Raw genomic sequence first — 20,660 nt, forward strand, 5'->3', positions numbered from 1 at the left:
AGTTGCGGTGATTTAGGCCGGACAATATGACTTTTCGGACTCAAAACTGAGTACACCCTTGAGGATAATATTCTACGCCTAAATCGAGATATTGCATAATAAAATAGAACTTCAAATCGAGCGATAAACCACAGAGGACATTTGTATACCGCGAAACGAACTGAATTCACTCACATTGACGATTTATTCTTGATTTTTCGCTCTTTGTCCAACGATGGCTAAAGTTGGAAATGATTTCCGGGAGATCCCTTAGCAGCCCAGCCGTAAAACGGACAAGACTGTTTACCTAAGACCCTTCAATCATTTCTTTTCTTCGACCTCGAGGTCCCCTTGGTCTCGAACATTCTTCCTAGAATAAAAACGCCATGTTATATGTTTCCCAAATCAACGAAAACAACCTTCATTAACTTTCCAAGAAGTTTCTTTGATTATTTCGGGAATCGAACATGGAGGAGAACTTACGTTTAATTCATATCTATTATGAATATTCCTCAAGGAACGTAGGCTATATATTTTCGTGGTAACCGACCGAAAATTGTTTCATTTCGGGAGGACGCCTAAATGGAAACTTTCAAAATGTCGCGTTTGTGAGAAATGAAAAGTGGGCTACATGCGCATGAGCACAAGGACTGGATTTCAAAACTGAACACAGAAATAATTATTTCTATGCTCGGTCAGAGCAAAGAATAACCTGTTGTTCCATGTTCTAGATCGGATTACTCCGATCATATCTCCAAGATCTATACCACCTTCATAGGTACAAAAAGTAGAAGGACCCCCCAGTTTTTTAAAATACCCAAATAAGCCTTTTTCCATATTTTAGTAGATCTAGTTTCAATATAAAAAGAATGAAGGGGTCTCATTACATTCGTTATGACATATGTCACAGTATGGAAGAAATTTGTACAGAAGTTTTGGAGCTTTTCTACTTACTCGTCATAATTTTTCTATCAGTTACAATATTCGGTAAGTATTTGCTCAAGAACTCCGAACAGAGATAAAATTTAGCCCTTTTCTATTCCAGTTCTTGCAGCCTATAGGTCAAGTTGCAACAGGTTTTTCTGCAAGGTTTCGCGTGGCAAAATCCACTGTTTCTCACCTAATGGGTACTTTCAAAAGGGAATATGTGGAAATTGTGGCATGTTGTGGTGTAATGGTTCATTTTGTTGTTATGAAAACCACTCGTTTTTTGTTAGAATCTTCTTGAGAACATTGAATACAGAAACGAGCAAGTGCAGAAGATAAAAGGAGATATCTTCATCATCAACTTCTTTAAAATGTAATTCTTACCTTCAGAATCAATTTCTAATTCGTAAAAACCACTAGTCACTTGAAAAAGCCTCTTATTTACTCATTTCCTTGCAACCAACTTGTACTCTCACAGAATCGTAACAACATGGCGTGGTATTCTGTGCTCTCAACATCTACCAGACGCCGATTGCGCGTGCCTTAACGAATCCGTTAATTTAAAACTGTGTCATTAACGATTTTCTCAATAAAACTAATATAGTTTTAATCAAATCTATTTCGATAATCACAATGAGGGAAATAGTTCATATTCAAGCTGGACAATGCGGAAATCAAGTAGGCGCCAAGGTGAGGTTCTATCTGATATACGCTACTCTATTCCATTCTTCAAGCAAAAATTCATTACAAGTTGTCTCAATCATTTTTATGCAATAGTTCTGGGAAGTTATATCGGACGAGCATGGTCTCGACCCGTGTGGAAATTACCACGGCGACTCAGATCTGCAACTTGAGAGGGTGAACGTATACTACCAAGAAGCATCAGGGGGAAATTTTGTGCCCAGAGCTATTCTTGTGGATTTAGAACCTGGTACTATGGATTCTATCAGGGCCAGTTGCTGGGGACCTATGTTCCGACCAGATAATATGATTTTTGGACAGAACGGAGCTGGTAATAACTGGGCTAAGGGACATTACTCCGATGGTGCAGAGATCGTGGATGCAATTTTGGATGTTGTGAGAAAAGAGGCAGAGACTTGTGACTGCTTACAAGGTAGTAAAATCATAGGTGTTATACAATAAACTTCAGAAGGATGTTGCAGGTTTTCAATTGGCTCATTCAATCGGAGGAGGTACAGGATCAGGTTTGGGAACCTTGCTCATATCCAAGATACGTGAAGAATACCCAGATAGAATCCTGAACACTTTCTCCATTTGTCCATCTCCCAAAGTATCCGATACGGTCGTGGAACCTTACAATGCCACCCTGTCAATCCACCACCTCATAGAAAACTCCGACGAGACTTTCTGCATAGATAACGAAGCCCTCTACGACATCTGTTTCCGGACACTCAGACTCACAAGTCCGACCTACGGAGATTTGAACCATCTGGTATCTTTAACGATGTCTGGAATCACCACCTGCTTGAGGTTTCCTGGACAGTTGAATGCGGATCTTCGGAAGCTTGCTGTCAATATGGTGCCCTTTCCTAGGCTGCATTTTTTCATGCCGGGTTTTGTTCCTTTGACTTCCAGGGGCTCTATTCACTATCGATCTGTTACGGTGCCAGAGTTGACCCAACAGATGTTTGATGCTAAGAACATGATGACGGCGTGTGATCCAAGATGTGGAAGGTAATTTGTTTGGACTGAAGAAAAGTTGAGACTTCAATATAAGACTGTGTAATTTGATTTTTCAGATATCTCACAGTGGCTGCAATATTCAGAGGCAGGATGTCAATGAAAGAAGTCGATGAACAAATGCTCAATATTCAGACCAAAAACAGTCCTTACTTTGTCGAGTGGGTGCCAAATAACGTCAAAACGGCAGTTTGCGATATACCCCCAAGAGGTCTCAAGATGTCTGCTACTTTTATAGGAAACTCTACAGCCATACAGATCATGTTTAAGAGAATAGGGCACAGGTTTTCTGTTATGTTTAGAAGAAAAGCTTTTTTGCATTGGTACACCGGTGAAGGCATGGATGAAATGGAGTTTACTGAAGCGGAATCAAATATGGATGATCTTATTACCGAGTATCAACAGTATCAAGATGCTTCAGTTGATGAATGTGAGTGTGAGACTGAGGACGAAGGTGAAGAAGAATAAAAACCGTGAAAAACTCTCTTGTTCGATTGTTTTAATTTACTTAGTTTTATTTTTGAAAGATTATTTTTTTATTGTAAGAAAATACTTTGTTTTACTTTTTCATCATTTTATTACTCTGTTATAGTTAAAAGTTTGTTTTACGATCCAATTTCACTTCTAAACAAGAATGTAAATAGTGTAGTGAATCTGAAATAAATATATATTTTATAACTAAAATCTAACAAAACTTATGACCTTTTTCCATCCCAAAGCTCAATACTGAGAATTTCAGCCGATAAATGATCAATAATATAAAAAATCTGCAACATCCCTTCCGGGAATCCCCAAATTAGCATGCCCATAAAGCAGAATTCTATAAACATGCACCACCCGCTCCCTCTAGCCACAGAGAGCGGAATTCCTCTCTGTTCTCGTGTTGACATTTGACGTGTCAAAACAATCTTGACACGTCAAATGATTTTTTAGGTTAAGGGAAAGTAAATATTTTCACAAATTTTCCTGGATTGAAGTTGCTGAGAAACCATTTAAAATGATACACAGCCTCTTCATTGTTAATTCCTCGGGAGACATTTTCCTTGAAAAACATTGGAAAAGTGTAATATCCCGTTCGGTATGCGATTACTTTCTGGAAGCCCAAAGAAGCAACCCCACGAACATTCAACCAGTAATAGCCACCCCGCACCACTACCTTATTTCCATACAAAGGGGAGGTGTAAGTTTCGTTGCAGTTTGCATGGAAGAGACTCCCCCATTGTTTGTGATCGAGTTCTTACACAGAATAGTGGACATCTTCCAAGATTACTTCTCAGACTGCACCGAAAGTATCATAAAGGAAAATTACGTTGTTGTATACGAATTACTCGATGAGATGTTGGATAATGGATTTCCTCTGGCCACTGAAAGTAACATACTCAAAGAATTAATCAAACCACCTAACATACTCCGGACGATAGCCAATAGTGTCACTGGAAAATCAAATGTAAGCGATATCTTGCCAAGTGGACAATTATCCAATATTCCTTGGAGGAGGACAGGTGTGAAGTACACAAACGATGAAGCATATTTCGATGTAATAGAAGAAGTAGACGCTATAATAGATAAAAGCGGTGCTACAGTTTTCGCAGAGATCCAAGGTTATATCGACTGTTGTATAAAATTGAGTGGAATGCCTGATTTGACACTGTCATTTATGAACCCAAGGATATTCGATGACGTCAGTTTTCACCCTTGTGTTAGGTTCAAACGATGGGAGACGGAACGAGTCTTATCATTTGTTCCTCCCGATGGCAACTTCAGGTTGATTTCATACCACGTCAGCAGTCAGAGCATTGTAGCCATTCCATTATATGTCCGACACAATATTTCGATAAAATCTGGGGAACAGGGAAGGTTAGATCTGACAGTGGGTCCGAAACAAACGCTAGGAAGGTCCATTGAAGCTGTGAAATTGGATATATTACTTCCAAAGTGCGTTTTGAACTGTGTTCTTGTGGTTAATCAGGGGAAATATAATTTCGACACTGTTTCCAAGATTTTACATTGGGATGTCGGCAAGATCGATCCTTCGAAACTCCCAAATATCCGTGGGAACATCTCGATAGCCACTGGTGCCAACACGTCAGATCTCAATCCTTCCATTAATGTCCACTTTATGATAAATCAATTAGCGGTGAGTGGGTTGAAGGTTAACCGTTTAGATATGTACGGTGAAAAATATAAACCTTTCAAAGGTGTTAAGTATATAACGAAGGCTGGACGATTCCAAATTAGAATGTAATATTTATATTTATGATTATTATCTTTTGTTGAATGTATTTTTTTGTGCAACTATGTATATATTTACCCAAATTTTGCGTTTTATTTCATAATACCCTTATTATACCTGCTATTATTGACTGATTTCAGTGAGTAAGTTATTATAAGGTTTATGTAAGCAAGGAAAATATTGCAGCCCTAATGGTTTTATTGCTATTAAAGATTTTGGCCAGATATGCTTTAGACTTTCTTTTCTTGGCTCTCCCCAAGCTGAATTGATTAATAACAAAATAAATACAAAAAGAACATATAGTTTAAAATTAACAACCAATTTATCACGAATTTTTTTCATTTCCTCGGCGCATTTATTAACTTAACAAGAAGGCTGTGATGGAAAATGAATCCCACCTGCGTCATACACGTCAGATACCCTGGGATTTCTCTTCTCCACGTCACTTCTCCGAGGAATTTGCTTGTTTATCCAGAAATCATTAACTCGCTCGCGCTGGCTTCGTTTCATAGACAACAAACAGATCATGAATTTACATAATTCGTTTATTTTAATTAGGGTCATTTATTAAGTAGAAATTTATGGGCCACTATATATCCAGCTGCGTGTTTATTCTTGTTGGTGTTGATAACGACTTCGTAACATCCATTGGCGATTATACACTTCCATCTCCGATCGTTTATTTGGTTTTAGTCGTGGTTTGTTTTTTTGTTTGGGAGTCTTTTTGCTCTACGGTATAAATTTATGCAATGGTCTATTTATGCAACAGACATGCGAAATATACATACTATTATATTTCCTTTACAATATTGATAATTGTTTCTCTTATATGCGTTAGTTAGAGGATATACAGGGTGAGTCTTTGACTCGTACATATATTTCAACAGTAAATTCTTGAGGTCGAAAGAAACAATTTTTTGCTCCACTATTTTTTCCGAATCGGCTCGGTTTAAAAGATACAGGGTGTTGAAAAACCATAAAAAATGTTATTTTTAGTTCAATCTCACAAACGGTTTTATCGAATGATATGAATTTTGGAGTATAGTTTTTCATTTATTTGATGAATCTTTTTAGAATTCAAGATATCAGCCACGTCTTCTAGTTTTCTCATTATGACTATTAGGTACGTACCATAAAAATACCAAAAATTCAAAGAACCCAACTCTTGAGACAAAGTTGGGCGTTATACGTAATGAACATATTTGAACGTTTTGTAAAATAAAAGTATTCTTCATATTTCCTCGTATAATACGCCGTTTTCGAGTTATTTGAGGTTCAAAAATTAAAAAGTATCTCTAAATTTTGAAAAATTGGGTACTTATTATTTGGCTGAATACAACTCTGTTCAAAAGATCCGCAGATTTAGCTAGTTTTTCCAGGGGTGGCACAGCTCATTATGATAACTTGATCAGGGCCAAATCAGAAAAATGATAAAGGAAAAAGTGTTTCTTTTGACCTCAAGAAATCTACTGTTAAAATATTTGTACGAGCCAAATACTCACCCTGTATACGATCTATAAATAGATAATAATATAGACGCCATGGTCATCTCTTATTTACATTGACTCTGAACCGATTCATGAATGATATGAATTAAAACGTATATGGATATTGATTATTTCCTGTCATATGCGGAAGTATGTTCAAGTTCATCAACGATCTGAACAATTTGGTACACAACCTTCATGGCTTCATGGTTTCAAATAAAACAGCAATATCAAATCGTTATTTTATGCGTATATTCCAGATTATTGTTGCATGTATTCATTTGGCAGCAACTTGATGAACTAATATTGTATTTATTAAACTTTTTTCAACCCACACATGAGCCACAAATAAATTTATACCTATTGTGTTGAAATTGCTAGAAGTAAAACGTAATTTGGACATCTGATAAGAATATGAAGTAGGTTTACCTAATAAGTAAAATTTTCATGATAAAATGTCCTACTAAGATAGAGTAGTAGATTAATTTAGAATCAAGAGTGAAAAGGGAGTTCATTAATTAATGAAATGTGCTTAAATTCCCTGAAGGGTGAAGTAACCACGAAACAAGGGCGTTAATATCAGACTCTACTATGTGAATATATTGTCGAGATAACATATAAATATACACGAGAAAAGAATCAACTTTTCATTATCTGTGTGTCTTGTGCTATCTAGGTTAAGGCGAGTAAGAGATGTACGTTATCAAGGTATTATACTGGAGTACCATTCTTGAAGAGCAAATATTTCAATTAATAATTTCGATTAATTAAAATGGAAGCTGACGCTGCAACAATGGATCAAAGCAGAAATTTCAATTTGGAGAAAATAACGCTGGATTGAATTTCCTATTACAAGTGAAAATAAATACATTCCTGTTTATCCAGTATTGGCAGGTAGCCTAACCAGGGGTGTAGTGGAGCATATATGGCCCCAACTTGACAAATAAATTTTCATAAAACCTTTTTATATTTCTTCAGGTCTCGAGGATATATCCCTTGACTTTAATAAAGAGTCTGGATGAAATGCAACATCTTTTATTTCTCGACCCTTACATTCACTAGTGAAAATATTGCATCCTACACCTTCCTGCCTAGATATAACAATGTAAAATATAAGAAATTACTCTGATTCCATTTTCCCCCTATTGTGGGGGTTCTATTTTTAGAGGCTGCTTCAATGGATCATTCCTTGCACATTTTTTGCCGCAGTTAATCATCGTATAGTCAACCACCCCCATCTCAAATCCCGCTCGGTGATAGGGTGGAACCACCTGTTACAATGCACGCTCAGATCGCCGTTTACAGTACACCCAATTCAATCAAAATTGTTCGTCACGAGAATTTGAATCGCGATTTGGTTGAGGTGGTTCTTGTTCAGTTTATCATGTGATATCGCTAAAATCCTTTGAGGGAAACGCGGTTCTGTGAAAATCGCGAATTTTTAATACACTGCGGGTTTTCGGAAAACTGAGTGGTACAGGAACGAGCTGTGATCATTGGGGTTTAAGAGGTTAGTCTAATTTAACAATTATTTTAAGGATAATCAGTTTGTTAAAAGGCCTATCAAGGGTAAGAAATTTTCGATAAATTTATTTAGATTTAGATCCGAATCGTTTCTATTAAAAAGTGAGGAAATTTAAGGTGGTTTCTTGTGATTAGACGCAGATTACAGCCCTTTGGGGTGATTTTCGAAATGTCGCAGATTGGGCTGGATGCGTCCCTGTGGGGGATGAATAGGTTGTCGTCCGTTTTTCCCATTTCAGGAGCGCAAAAACTGTCGTTTGCAAAAACTCGTAAGATGAGAGATAACCGATCACGAGATGAGAGATCATGTGATTTCAATTTTCGATATTGCGAACGCCCTATTTTCAGTAATTTCCGATGTGGTGGAAAAACTGGGAAATTTCCAAGTGGGCCAATGTTTATTTGGTCTTCTTTCGATGTTGCATCTGGTTTATTACGATTTTAAAGACTCTCGCTTAATTTCATCAGTAGGTGATGCTCTTTTCGATCGCTAAATACCATAAACATTCATGTCTTACCTAATTATGGGTTAGGGAAAATGCGAGAGAAAAAAATTGTGTAGGATCTTCAAGGTGTTGAAGATGCATCCAGGATTTCATTCACACATTACGCATCCTTGCATTCTTGAGTTAATGCGGTAGGTGTTTGTGTTCCAGTGGTGTAGGTGTTCGCAGTTTTGAATCATAAAATTTACAAAGAAAAACAATAGTTCGGTTAATCTTGATACAACAAAGAGAACAATAGATTATCAGACATTTCTGGAAGGGGGGTAAAATTTGAGTGAGTTTTTATGTTCTATATTTTTGTCGACATTTTTGGATTAACTTTTTTGGAGCTTTAATAGCTTATTATAGAGATTATAAATTGTTGAACGACATTCGAGAAATCTCAACTGGAAATTCAGCGTCAATATTTGGAGGTATTTCTGTATTTACTTGGGAATTCAGGTTACAAGCAAATAAACTGTCTGTGTTTATCCAGTGTGTTTGACCAAGAAAGCACTCAAAATATTTCGTGAAAATGGCTGTGGAAAGTAACGTTTAAATCATTGAAAGTCGAAAGATTTATCGAATGAGAACAGTTGCGATAAATATTAAAAGTAATGAGGTATCATTCACTTAATGAAGTATGGGTACCTTGAGTTTTTAAGCAATAAGAGTTTCGTTTTCGTGATAAAGAAGTATATTTTGGCTTCACCTAATATTTTTTTGCATGATTGGATGAAAAAAGCATTTCTTTCAAGTTCTCAGAGAGCAACTCTTCTAGTGATAAATCTCTGAATATCATCCACCTAGATGAACCTAGGAAGTTTTAACTGACCCCATCTTCTTGGGAAATTTTCAAAGGTCAACGTTCGAGTAGTTTTTCTTCCAGAAAAATCATGATAGACCCAAATGTGATACATATTCTAAAAGAGCATCCTCTTTTGACCATCTCACCCCCCCACTGGAAACGCCCTTGGATGTCCTATTCAAGTTTTGCTTTGCTGTAGTCTCGGTACTTAGGTACTTATTATTATTCTGCACATGAAATCAACAACAGATATACCTAACTTGGTAGATAATCCTTGTATTCTTACGTTGTTATACCAAGAGTACTTCAAATCTTGAAATAACTTGCCACTGGTATTTATTGCTCAATAATGATGAAAAAGTTATTGTTAGAGGAACCATGGCTTGAAGAGTTATACCTACCTGTCTATCAACAACTCAGATATTTATAAGACCTTAAAAACTTAAGCTTACATTGGAGATTCATGTTGAATAGTGAAAAATATCGAATAATAGCGTAATAATCGTCATCATAAATGTCTACAAATTTGTATACCCCTGATTCTTTGTATCTGGTTTATGTTTGTTTCATAATACAACATGAAAGACTTATTTATGGATGGATTCTTGTGGGAATGTAGAAAATATGACCGCCACTCAAACCGCAACGTTGATAAGAGATAAAAGTGTTTAGATTTGATTAAGGAAACTTTCACACGCCTGGGAAATTCGGAAAATGAAACTGCTTCAATATTTGGAAATGGCTTCAATGAATTTGGAGAAATGTTGGTTTTTCTATATTAAATCGGATCAGAATAGGTAAATGACCTCTCGAACTGTATTGATATGAACTGAATCACATGGTTTATTTATTTCATGATCCAGCAATGTTGAAAAAAGGAAAAACAATACTACAACTTTCCATGCATATCGCAAAATGCTTCTCTTATCAAAAATACACCTTTAAACGACAGGCACATAACTTTTGGAGCTTTATCTAGTTGAAATTGTTCTTCTAAATTGTGAAAATATTATGTCACTGCGTTGTCTGACCCATTTCATCGCTGAAAACAGGTTGCAAAAGTTGACCTCTTAACCTTTCTAAAGGTTAGTATCCCTCTATCTGGTTTTTATCAACCGAATAAATTGAATTGTCTGCCTAATCCTCGATTCCAGAGTGAATCTCCATAAATTTTACAGTTCGAATCTACGCCAAAGTTTCAAAAGGATAGAGTGAAAGTTTGGTTCATTTTTTTACCAGGAAATCGCAGTTTTTTCAGACTGAACCTGTGCAGGGTATCAATAATCAAAAACAACCATGGTAAATTTCAGGATCACTAGGAAAAGAAGGAATTTTTCCACTATTTTCCAATCCACCCTTGAAAATGTCCATGCTATGAATATTTACCTACCTTTAGATCAGTTTAAGAGTCAGTACCTAAACTTATCTGCTGTCTTCTTCTTTTGAGAAGATCTCAGTGGGCAAGATTTGATTCTCAAGCCTAATAAACATGTAAGGAATACGAAAAGTGCAGAAATTCGATAACCTAAGTTTTGCCTACCTGATCTAAGTTGATGTTGAATGTACATTTTATCATATATCAAAGATAAGACCCAGCAACACTTTCATGAAAGCTTACAATGTGTAATACGAAGCTTCTGTTTGGAAAGGAAGTTTAGCTTGCTTCGTCAGTGTTTCTTGACGATAAAAGAGCAGCAAATTTGTCTACATGAAGAGTCACAAACTGCACCAAGCCCATATAAAAAAAGTTGGCAACGATTGATTCATCGTATGAGTTTGAAGGCTAAGACATTGATGGGAACGATTAGACTCAATTTGTTCGAAACGTTAATTTGCAGTCAATGTATCTCATTGCCTTGGAGCAATGGAAGATGTTTTCAACGAAAAAAAAATGGATTTTCCAATTTTTTCAGCGAGAAATCATACTGGGAGAGGAGATCTGGCGAAAAAATCTGTCAGTGTTGTTTATTATTGAGAAAATAGGTTGTTATTCTCATATTTTTCCAAGAATGAACAGAGCTTACACCAAATTGTTAATATTTCAAGGAAATATTGTTCAACCGATTAATGGCATTCAATCTTCATCAGACAAATAGAACAGTTGTACACAGGCCTTACTCAATTAAAGCTGAGCAATAAATTATACGGATCCTTATAGTTTCCTTTGAAGTGTCTCGTCGGACGAATTACAATTTTTCCAGTTCATCCAACTGGTAGATTTATTAGGAACAGGTATGAACACAATATACTGGGAAAATTGGAAACTCATTATATTTTTCAAGGTCGCGGATTATATGAGTTTTTGTTGTCCAAGATTGCGTATGACCACAACGAACTTAATTGAAGTCATTGACTAATCTCGTGGTTATTGTTTATGAATATTTGACGACAAAGGAGTTGCTGAACTTGATCTTGGAATCACTGTACCTGCAAACACTCAAAGAATGAATGAGATTTCTTCCTTCTATCATAAAGTGAAAATCTTTTTTTGGAACACAGCATCCTGTAAAAGCAACAGGACCAATCATATACAATTATTCGTTGACCAATAGGCCATTTTTTATACCTCGAACTTGATAAGGAGAACACCTGAAGTATAAGTAATCACGAAACTGAGATTTAATATCGTGTAGGTCCTTTTAAAGTTATGATCCTTAAACAGGCAACAGATGTACGTCTGCGGCAAGTTCAAGAACCCTTTGGAAATGTGCTACCTTGTAAGACAGTGGCGTGCCCCACAGAATGTGTTACACAACAAACTTCGTTGTTTCAAATGGAACACCCTGGTTATTATAACTTTTTTCGCTTCTCTATCCACATCTGAGTATTTTTGAATGGTACTTCCCTATCTCTATTCCTGATACTTTCGGAGATATTATCAAAAAATTGCCAAAAACATGGACCCAATGAAATAGGCAAAGAAAGGATATTACATCGTTTTGTGCATAGTTTGATTTTCTCTGAAAATATCAGGTGAAAAGTTCTTCGAAAAAATCAACTTTACGTCGTTTTTGTATCGAGCGAAAAGACGAAGAATTTTGGAACACCTTATAAATCACAAACCTAGGTTTTACTACACGAAAATCATCCTCAGGATATCAATGACCTATTTGCGAAATTTCAGGATCCTTAATTTTATGAAATGTCCTTTCTATGCCTATTTCATTGGATCCACCTTGAGACACCTTGTATACTACTATTGTTTTTCAGATTTTTGTAAATTATACGCATTATTTGTACCATATACAACTTTATTGAACTATTTCCAATTCCAGCCTCTTGTTCCTATATGTTTTTACACATTCCTTGTTTATTTTAACATTTTTTCTTCGATAGTAAGTATATATTTTCGCACGCTTGCCATGTCGTCTGTCTTGTCACGTTGATAAGGAAATTAATTCAATTAGTTTCGCCCATTACGAATGGATTCCTTAATGAAAACCTCATATCGATTTGTTTCGCAGATAAAGTAGTGGTCATTCCAAATCAATAAATATACCTTACCCCATTCTATAAATAAAACTGCGACACTGAGGCTACAGTTTGATTTCGGCGAAAGTGGTAGTTAAATAAGGGTGCTGTTTGTTGAAAATCGAAATCATTACGTTTCTTTCTGGGTATTGTGATGGATATGAACCAAGGTGGACAAAGAAGTAAGATTTCAAAAATGTTTCTGTTCATTGGATTCAATTTCGGATAACAGGTTTGAAAGAAAAATTATATTCCCTCTTCAAATGCACCTTTAGCTCCAAACTGACCTGCACTTTTCGCTTTTTTTTCATTCTGAAGATTGTCGTCCACTATTCTGATTTTCAAGAAAAAACACAAGGGAGAAGATATCCATATGCAATCCTAACTTTTAATTAGCCTTCTTCGAATTGATAATTCGTGCAAATCAAACAAATTAACGTTATCTGAATCGTTGCAGATAAAAGTAAATCAGCGTCTGAGGAAATGGTTATTTCACCAAAAAAATAACAATGTTTTTCTTTGTTCTTCTCTCAGTTCTCACGGTTCAAGTTCAAGTTTGTTTTGCATTTAAATTCTAAGATAAGTACGCCATTATATATCCATGAAAAGGAATGGATAGGTACATAACTATCGTTAATATGCGTTGAGGGAAATCGCTTTAAATATTTCACATATTTCAAAACATTCTTACCTCGTCCACTAAGGAAAAATGGAAAACCTTAAATGAATGGTTGAATTCAACATCTCTCAACGTATGCATGAATTGAACATGGAAATTCATACAATAAACAAACTCCTACATGTCCAATTCTGAACTTGATTAATTGAATATTCCAAAACTGTGAATTCTGGAATAATAATTTTGAACCTGATCAATATGAAACGTTGTTTAGAAGTCATCCTCCAGTAGAGAATTTTTCTCCAGAGATAACTGCGCTAATTACACTAATTGTAAATATTTTGTAGCCTTCCTGACTGATATCTATTATTGTGGTGCTACCATGTAGGTGATAATTTTTTTTACTGTCACAAGGTTTTCCTCGTTTAAACGTTCGTTTATTAAGGTGAATTTCAGTGGGTTTTCGTCAATGAAGTATCCCCAATTTTCTGATCAATAATGAGGATTTTTCAAGCTGATATCCTCGTATGGTATGATTTATTTAGAAAGTAACTAATGATCATGAGGAATTAAATAAATACTCAGCTGATAACGCAACATTTGAAGGTTCATGATATGCACAAATGCATGTTTTACTTTTGTTCAGTGAAAAAAATTCCTCTTCTTCAAATGTGATATATTTTTTGCAGGTGTTGAGAAAACTTCGCCAACATGGGGTCCATGTTCAGGAGCGAGGAAATGTCCCTCGCTCAATTGTTTATACAACCGGAAGCAGCCTACTTTGTCATATCAGAACTAGGAGAAACAGGCACTGTACAATTCAGAGACGTGAGTTTTCTTTTTTGTTGGTTTATTGGCCTTTCAAAATGAAAAAGGATATATACAGAGTTGAACATGAAATGGAGTAGATTTGCAGTGTTTTTCAATACTTTTTCTTGCAGTTGAATGAGAATGTCAACGCGTTCCAAAAAAAATTCGTGACTGAAGTAAGACGATGCGACGAAATGGAAAGGAAGCTGAGATACATAGAGGCCGAGGTGAACAAAGATAAGGTCAACATCCCAGATGTTAGGGAATTGCCAAGGGCTCCAAATCCAAGAGAAATAATCGACCTAGAGGTGAGTTTCTCATGGACCTTGACCAACCTCGAAGACGGTGTGAATGTTAAATTGATGTGATGGGTTGAATAAACAATTGTGTATGTCATAAAACTCTTCATTTCAAGGCCCACCTGGAGAAAACTGAAGCGGACATCAAGGAGTTCTCCGAGTCGGCAGTCAGCCTAAAGTGCAACTTCCTAGAGCTGACGGAGCTCAAGCACGTCCTGGAGAAGACCCAGCTTTTCTTTAACGAGCAAGACGATGTCTCAGGGGGCTTGGACAACAAGGCCCTCATCACTGAAGATTCGCAGACTGCTTCCGGGAGGGGTAGGTTGGGTTTTGTAGCTGGAGTTATAAAAAGGGAGAGGGTACCTGCTTTTGAGAGGATGCTCTGGAGGATATCCAGAGGAAACATCTTCCTGAGGCAGGCAGACGTTGGTATCGCCCTAGAGGATCCTATCACAGTGAGTAGATTGTCATTCTGAAGTGAATAAAACGCCTGATTTGAATTTTTCATCTATAATCATTGTATAGCCTTCAATTTCATCAATCAATTCAAGAATCTCTTGTATAGATTGGTTTTATAGACATTTTGCTCAAAGAAAACCTGAGTATCCAAGTCTTCGTGCTCCATAAGTAACACACTAGCTTGTAATAACACTTTTCCACTTGAGTTCAGATCCTTGCACCTTGAAACTTTATGCTCTTGAGGCAGCATCAGTTCTCACAAAGTGTCTCTCCCTTACGATACTCTCAGGAACCAAAACAGCAGCTGTTTTGAACGGCCAAGCTGTAATTCGAACAACTAAGACGTTGTAAATTCCATATCCTTGCCATACAGCGTTCTTAAATGTCAAAAAAACCAGACCATCAGCGTTTCATTCAGTTCCAAGAGAAGTAAATATCTTCACTTCCTAATGAGACCCTCATTTCAGGGCAACGAAATAAACAAAACGGTTTTCGTTGCGTTCTTTCAAGGCGAGCAGCTCAAATCAAGGATCAAAAAGGTCTGTGCAGGTTTCCACGCTTCCATGTACCCATGCCCAAGCACCATCCAAGAGAGGGACGAGATGTTGAACGGGGTAAAGTTACGTTTGAAAGATTTGGAAATGGTGTTGAACCAAACCCAAGATCATCGCCAGAGGGTCTTGGTGAGCGTTGCCAAGGAACTGCAGAACTGGAGCATCATGGTCTCGAAGATGAAGGCCATATACCACACCTTGAACTTCTTCAACGTTGACGTAACTAAGAAGTGCCTTATTGGAGAGTGCTGGGTCGCCACCAAGGACATCGGCATCGTCCAGAAGGCACTAGTTGATGGTTCTGTAAGTCTTAATACTCACCACCATCTTTGTAGTTGTCAGTTTAAGTGTTAACTTCTTCCAACTCAAACGATTTGTTTCAGTCTGTCAGTGGGAGTTCGATACCTTCTTTCATGAACATCATCGAGACCATGGAGAACCCCCCAACGTTCAACAGGACCAACAAATTCACCAGGGGCTTCCAGAATTTGATTGATGCTTATGGGGTTTCTTCATATAGAGAAGTTAATCCAGGTAAGGTTGATCCAGTGAGGAATATGAGAAGAATTAGTTGAATTTGCCCCTTCTAGCTCTGTACACCATCATCACCTTCCCTTTCCTCTTCGCTATTATGTTTGGTGACGTGGGCCACGCCTTGGTGATGTTCGGCTTCGCTCTGTACATGGTGTTGGCCGAAAAGAAGCTGACAGCGATGAAGAACAAAGGGGAGATCGTCAACATTTTCTTCGCTGGACGATACATCATCCTCCTCATGAGTATATTCTCGATGTACACCGGTTTTATCTACAATGACATATTCTCCAAGTCCATGAACATCTTCGGCAGCAGATGGAAGAACCTCTACGACCATAATTCAATAGGGACTGCACAAGCCTTCGATCTAGATCCTGCAGAGGCGTATATGGGGACTCCATACTTATTTGGAGTCGATCCAATATGGCAGGTGGGTTGATCTCCATTATATTCTGGGTGTTTCTGATGTTGAACTCTTTTTAAACTTTTTCCAGATGGCGAAGAACAAGATAATCTTCCTGAATTCCTTCAAAATGAAGCTGTCGATCATATTCGGTGTGCTCCACATGATTTTTGGCGTCTGCATGAGCATACCGAATTTTATGTGAGTTGATTATCTTTATACACACGAAGACTATCTCATAACAATTTCCTTTATTCCAGCAATTTCAAGAGGAAGGCAGACATTTTTCTACAGTTCGTTCCTCAGATAGTATTCCTCTGCTGCATCTTCTTATGGATGGTCGTCATGATCTTTATCAAATGGATCAAATACGCTGCTGATCCTGGCCTACCAAGTAATTAATAATTCGTTGGTATACTTGTGAAGCTTCATTCTTAGCAATGAGAGATTTATTGTGGAGTAGCTTGTGTTGAAGAGTGGCTGGCATTCTTCAGGGAACTCAAATCAACATTTGGTCGTATATATGATTGCAAAGACATCTTGAAAAACGTTCAGAATCATGATCAAAAGGATTTATGATGAATGCCAGTTGTACTTACCAACATTCATGCATTTTATCAGAATAGAAAGTGGTTAAACATGATTCTCCCTTGAGCTATGCTTGTAGTTTCGCCTTCAATGGTCCCCATTTCTTTCTACTAACTTATCTTTGAACACAGCAAAGCTGGGCACGTCTTGTGCCCCATCCGTTCTCATCTACTTCATCAACATGATGCTGCAGAAGACTCAGGAGGCTCCAGATGCCGGACAGAGCGAGAAAAAAGCTCCAGAAGACAGATGCGACGCTTACATGTTCGATTTCCAGCACACCCTTCAGGTGGGGTTGGTAGTGGTCGCCCTCATCATGGTTCCGATCATGCTGTTCGGGAAGCCGTTACACTTCAAGCTGACCCACGGTAAAAAATCGAAGAGGAGCAGCACGGTAAGGGTTCGCCTTGAGAAATTCGTAAACTTTGAAGAATAATGGGCGTTATCTGCTTTTACAGCTCTCGAGGAACGGTGGGGTTCATCCAGCACAAGACCAGAGTCTGGAGCTCATTAAAATCACTGACCTCAACAAAGAGAATTCGGACACCAACGGCCATGGTGTGGTAGACAAGGATGGCAACCAAGAGGTAGCCTTCAGGCCTCTTCCTGCTCAGAAGAAGGAGGAGCATGGTGAGCACGAAGAAGAGGAATTTAGTGAAATTATGATACACCAAGCTATCCATACTATAGAGTACGTGCTGAGTACTGTTTCTCACACTGCTTCGTATCTTCGTCTATGGGCCTTGTCACTGGCTCACGCACGTAAGTTCATTTCTGGACAAGGTTTCTACCTTACTGGCCCTCCTCAGTGCAACGAAGCCATGATACATAGGGCAAAAATCTCTGGATCGACCAAATAATCTTAATTTTTCTTTCCAGAACTCTCTGAAGTGCTGTGGAGTATGCTGTTTAGCAAAGCATTCAAAATGGAGGGTTATATTGGGGTTGCCGCGATCTACATACTTTTTGCGGCCTGGGCCTTTTTCTCAGTAGCCATTTTGGTCCTTATGGAAGGGCTATCAGCGTTTCTGCACACCCTGAGGTTACATTGGTAAGGAGAAGTGCAAGTGTAGTTTGCTTGGCGTTTCATAAGGGTCCTTTTTTTTCAGGGTCGAGTTTATGAGCAAATTTTTCGTTGGGGAAGGACATGCTTTCCAACCATTCAGTTTCAATACGTTCCTGGAGACTGAGGGAGAAGAATAGGACGCTATATCAGTATCAGTATGATTTTATTTCACCACTAGAAACAGTTTTATTTAGAGATGTAGTTTAAAATATAAATTTTCCAGTTTTAATGTTGTATAGCTTTATTTTTCCTCAGCATCCCAATAATTCAACAGTTCTTGGCTTTTTTTGTAAATTTGGGTGAGTCTTTAACTCGTACAAAGATACAGGCTGTTGAAAACCATAAAAAAATATTATTTTAACACAACATATCACCCAGTCTTCCAGTTTTCTCATTATTACCATTACGTACCATAAAAATACCAAGAACCCAACTCTTGAAACTAAGTTAACAAACTAATGAATATTTGAAAGTTTTGTAAAATAAAAGTATTCTTCATATTTTCTCGTATAATGAGCAGTTTTCGAGTAATTTGATGTTCAAGAATTAAAAAGTATCTGTGAAATTTGAAAAATTGGGTATTTTGGCTGAACACAAATCTGTTTAAAAGATCCATGCATAGATGTGTGTAATATCTTTCAGTTATTCTGAAGGGAATTTTTTTTCTCCAGGGGTGGCATAGCTCATTATGATGAAACTTAAAATGGCTATATTTTTTTATCAGGGCCGAATCGGTAATAATGCTAAAGGAAAAAGTGTGTCCTTTGAGCTAAAGAATCTACTGTTAAAATATTTGTACGAGACAAAAACTCACCCTCAAGATATTAACCAAAAATTATTGATGATACAGCAACTTTGGTTTTTGGAAAAAAATTTCATCGAAGAACCTACTTAGTTTCAAAAGAATGACAAAGAAATTACATAGGCATACGTATAGTGAATTCGACAAACATTCTCAAGAAAAAAGTATTAATGAAAACAATAAACAAGATCCCTCTGTTTACCCAACAACTCCAGTCAATTAACGTAAAATATCTCTTCAGGAGGACTAGAATGATGGAAAAACAACAACAGTTATTACAGCGGTGAATTTTCTCGTCAAGTATTTATATTTATTATTTCCACCAACCTTGCGAATTGAACGAATGTCTTGATGAAGCCAAAACGCACCAATTCCATATTAATATTTAGACAATGAAGATATATTATTCCCGTTCTGAAATTATTGCCTTCTTAGTGTTTGTTCTGTGCGGAAATGGAGCTTTAGGGTTGAACGATTCTGTAATTCTTAGAGAGAAGCGTGGATTGGTGTTTCCCTCGGGTGGAACTTTCAAGGTATGTCGATGTTTTGTGCTGGGAATTTGTTGTTTTGATTATTTTAACACGAAGATGTTAGAAATGTTCCCTGAGAATGACTCAGTTGAAAACTGCTGTTTTTATGGAGTATTGCTTCTCCCTTTTGATAGAAGGTACATTTCAGCTTGTAATTGGTCTGGGAACCCCAATAAAGCTCAGCAAGACAAGAACTATAACAGTTGGATGGAATTTTCAGTGGCAGTATCCTCTTCCTGCTAATACTACTGCCATCCAAACCTATCCCCCTATACTGTCAAGAAAGACAAGGGATGATTTCGATGTGAGAAGAAAAGAAATATTCGAGGCAGTTGAGAATTTTTTATCAGGGTAATTTGGATATTGTCAAAAATCGAATATTTTTTACTCAATCTGAATTTTTCAATTATTGGAGACAAGAAGAAAGAATCATTTTTTCATAATGCATCATCTTCAATGCTTACAATTTCACTAGATGTTTATTTTTAGGCATAGCCTGAACTTGAAGGATTGTCTAGTCAGATACGTGTGCGAAGAAGCCTATTCCAGTTTCAAACATCCATCAAATGGACCTTATGGGTATTTACTTCATATAATTCTATCGTAAGTAGGGATTCTTCGTTGTTTTCCTTATATTTTGTCATTTACCACACAAACCTTTATCAAAGTAAGAACTCATCTGTTTGCTGGCCTCGGCTTTGCCGCCGTAGTTGCAAATTCCCTGTGTAATTGATAGGGACGAAAAGTGTCTGAGGACGAAAAATACTTACCATTAAAAATAGTCTACTTTTCCTTACGTGACGTGAAATGTCTTTTTTTGTTGAGGTAGACGAAATTTACAATCTTATTTTCGTAGCCTTGGTGATGGACAGGATGGAGAGATCCATCCGATGTATAGAGACGCAAGTGAGGCTGGAAAATTTGGAGCTGACTGCTTTGAATTGTATCCAAACTGCGAGGAGAATCTATTGATGAACAGATTATTTTCTTTGGATTTCACTTGAAATACACTGGATTGACATAGAAATGTTTGTTTTAATAACCCTATTAACAAAAACAGCTTACAAGAGTTTTGATGATAACAAAAGAATTTCTTATTTAGAAAAAAATATTTTGATTTAGATGGAGGTGTTGTACAGAGCATTGCTGGAAATGTAAAGGCTTTATACTACGAAAAAAGTTAAGTAGAGTAGAGTAGAGCTGAAGTCATTAATATATAATCGAATGATATCTACTAGAACATAACTCGATCAATAAAGAATTTTTTAATGGGATGATAAGACCTGAAATTGTAGAGATGATATTAATTATATCAATTATGAGTGTCAATATATCGATAAAATTATTCATACACCAATATGATAAGAACAATATTGCCAAT

The 20,660-nt window shown here is 37.0% G+C and overlaps 4 protein-coding genes across 5 annotated transcripts; all 4 read left to right on the top strand.

Annotated features, from left to right (window-relative positions):
• The first annotated feature begins 694 nt into the window (after positions 1 to 694).
• On the top strand, positions 695 to 3,243 carry LOC123320035 (tubulin beta chain-like). The gene is made up of 5 exons (XM_044907180.1): positions 695 to 966; positions 1,025 to 1,596; positions 1,684 to 2,020; positions 2,070 to 2,601; positions 2,667 to 3,243. The coding sequence occupies exons 2-5, from the start codon at positions 1,540 to 1,542 to the stop codon at positions 3,073 to 3,075; spliced, it is 1,335 nt and encodes a 444-aa protein (XP_044763115.1). The 5' UTR covers positions 695 to 966; positions 1,025 to 1,539; the 3' UTR covers positions 3,076 to 3,243.
• Positions 3,244 to 3,510: 267 nt separating this feature from the next.
• Positions 3,511 to 4,923, top strand: LOC123320037 (AP-3 complex subunit mu-1). Its single transcript, XM_044907182.1, has one exon. It carries the CDS (start codon positions 3,605 to 3,607, stop codon positions 4,850 to 4,852), a length of 1,248 nt encoding a protein of 415 aa, XP_044763117.1. The 5' UTR covers positions 3,511 to 3,604; the 3' UTR covers positions 4,853 to 4,923.
• A 2,748-nt stretch (positions 4,924 to 7,671) lies between these two features.
• Positions 7,672 to 18,176, top strand: LOC123320033 (V-type proton ATPase 116 kDa subunit a1). 2 transcript variants are annotated; one of them, XM_044907175.1, is made up of 13 exons: positions 7,672 to 7,837; positions 13,924 to 14,062; positions 14,176 to 14,352; positions 14,460 to 14,798; positions 15,270 to 15,659; positions 15,740 to 15,890; positions 15,947 to 16,320; positions 16,385 to 16,494; positions 16,554 to 16,687; positions 17,013 to 17,275; positions 17,340 to 17,643; positions 17,761 to 17,932; positions 17,991 to 18,176. In XM_044907175.1, the coding sequence occupies exons 2-13, from the start codon at positions 13,946 to 13,948 to the stop codon at positions 18,082 to 18,084; spliced, it is 2,625 nt and encodes an 874-aa protein (XP_044763110.1). In that variant the 5' UTR covers positions 7,672 to 7,837; positions 13,924 to 13,945; the 3' UTR covers positions 18,085 to 18,176. The 2 variants fall into 2 exon arrangements, with proteins under 2 accessions (XP_044763110.1, XP_044763112.1); XM_044907177.1 differs by lacking the exon at positions 7,672 to 7,837 and adding an exon at positions 13,743 to 13,764.
• A 1,182-nt stretch (positions 18,177 to 19,358) lies between these two features.
• LOC123321134 lies at positions 19,359 to 20,283 on the top strand. The gene is made up of 3 exons (XM_044908637.1): positions 19,359 to 19,630; positions 19,769 to 19,882; positions 20,136 to 20,283. The coding sequence occupies exons 1-3, from the start codon at positions 19,359 to 19,361 to the stop codon at positions 20,281 to 20,283; spliced, it is 534 nt and encodes a 177-aa protein (XP_044764572.1).
• Positions 20,284 to 20,660: the final 377 nt, after the last annotated feature.

The sequence above is a fragment of the Coccinella septempunctata genome, chromosome 9 (assembly GCF_907165205.1).
Source record: "Coccinella septempunctata chromosome 9, icCocSept1.1, whole genome shotgun sequence".
Classification (NCBI taxonomy): Eukaryota; Metazoa; Arthropoda; class Insecta; order Coleoptera; family Coccinellidae; genus Coccinella; species Coccinella septempunctata.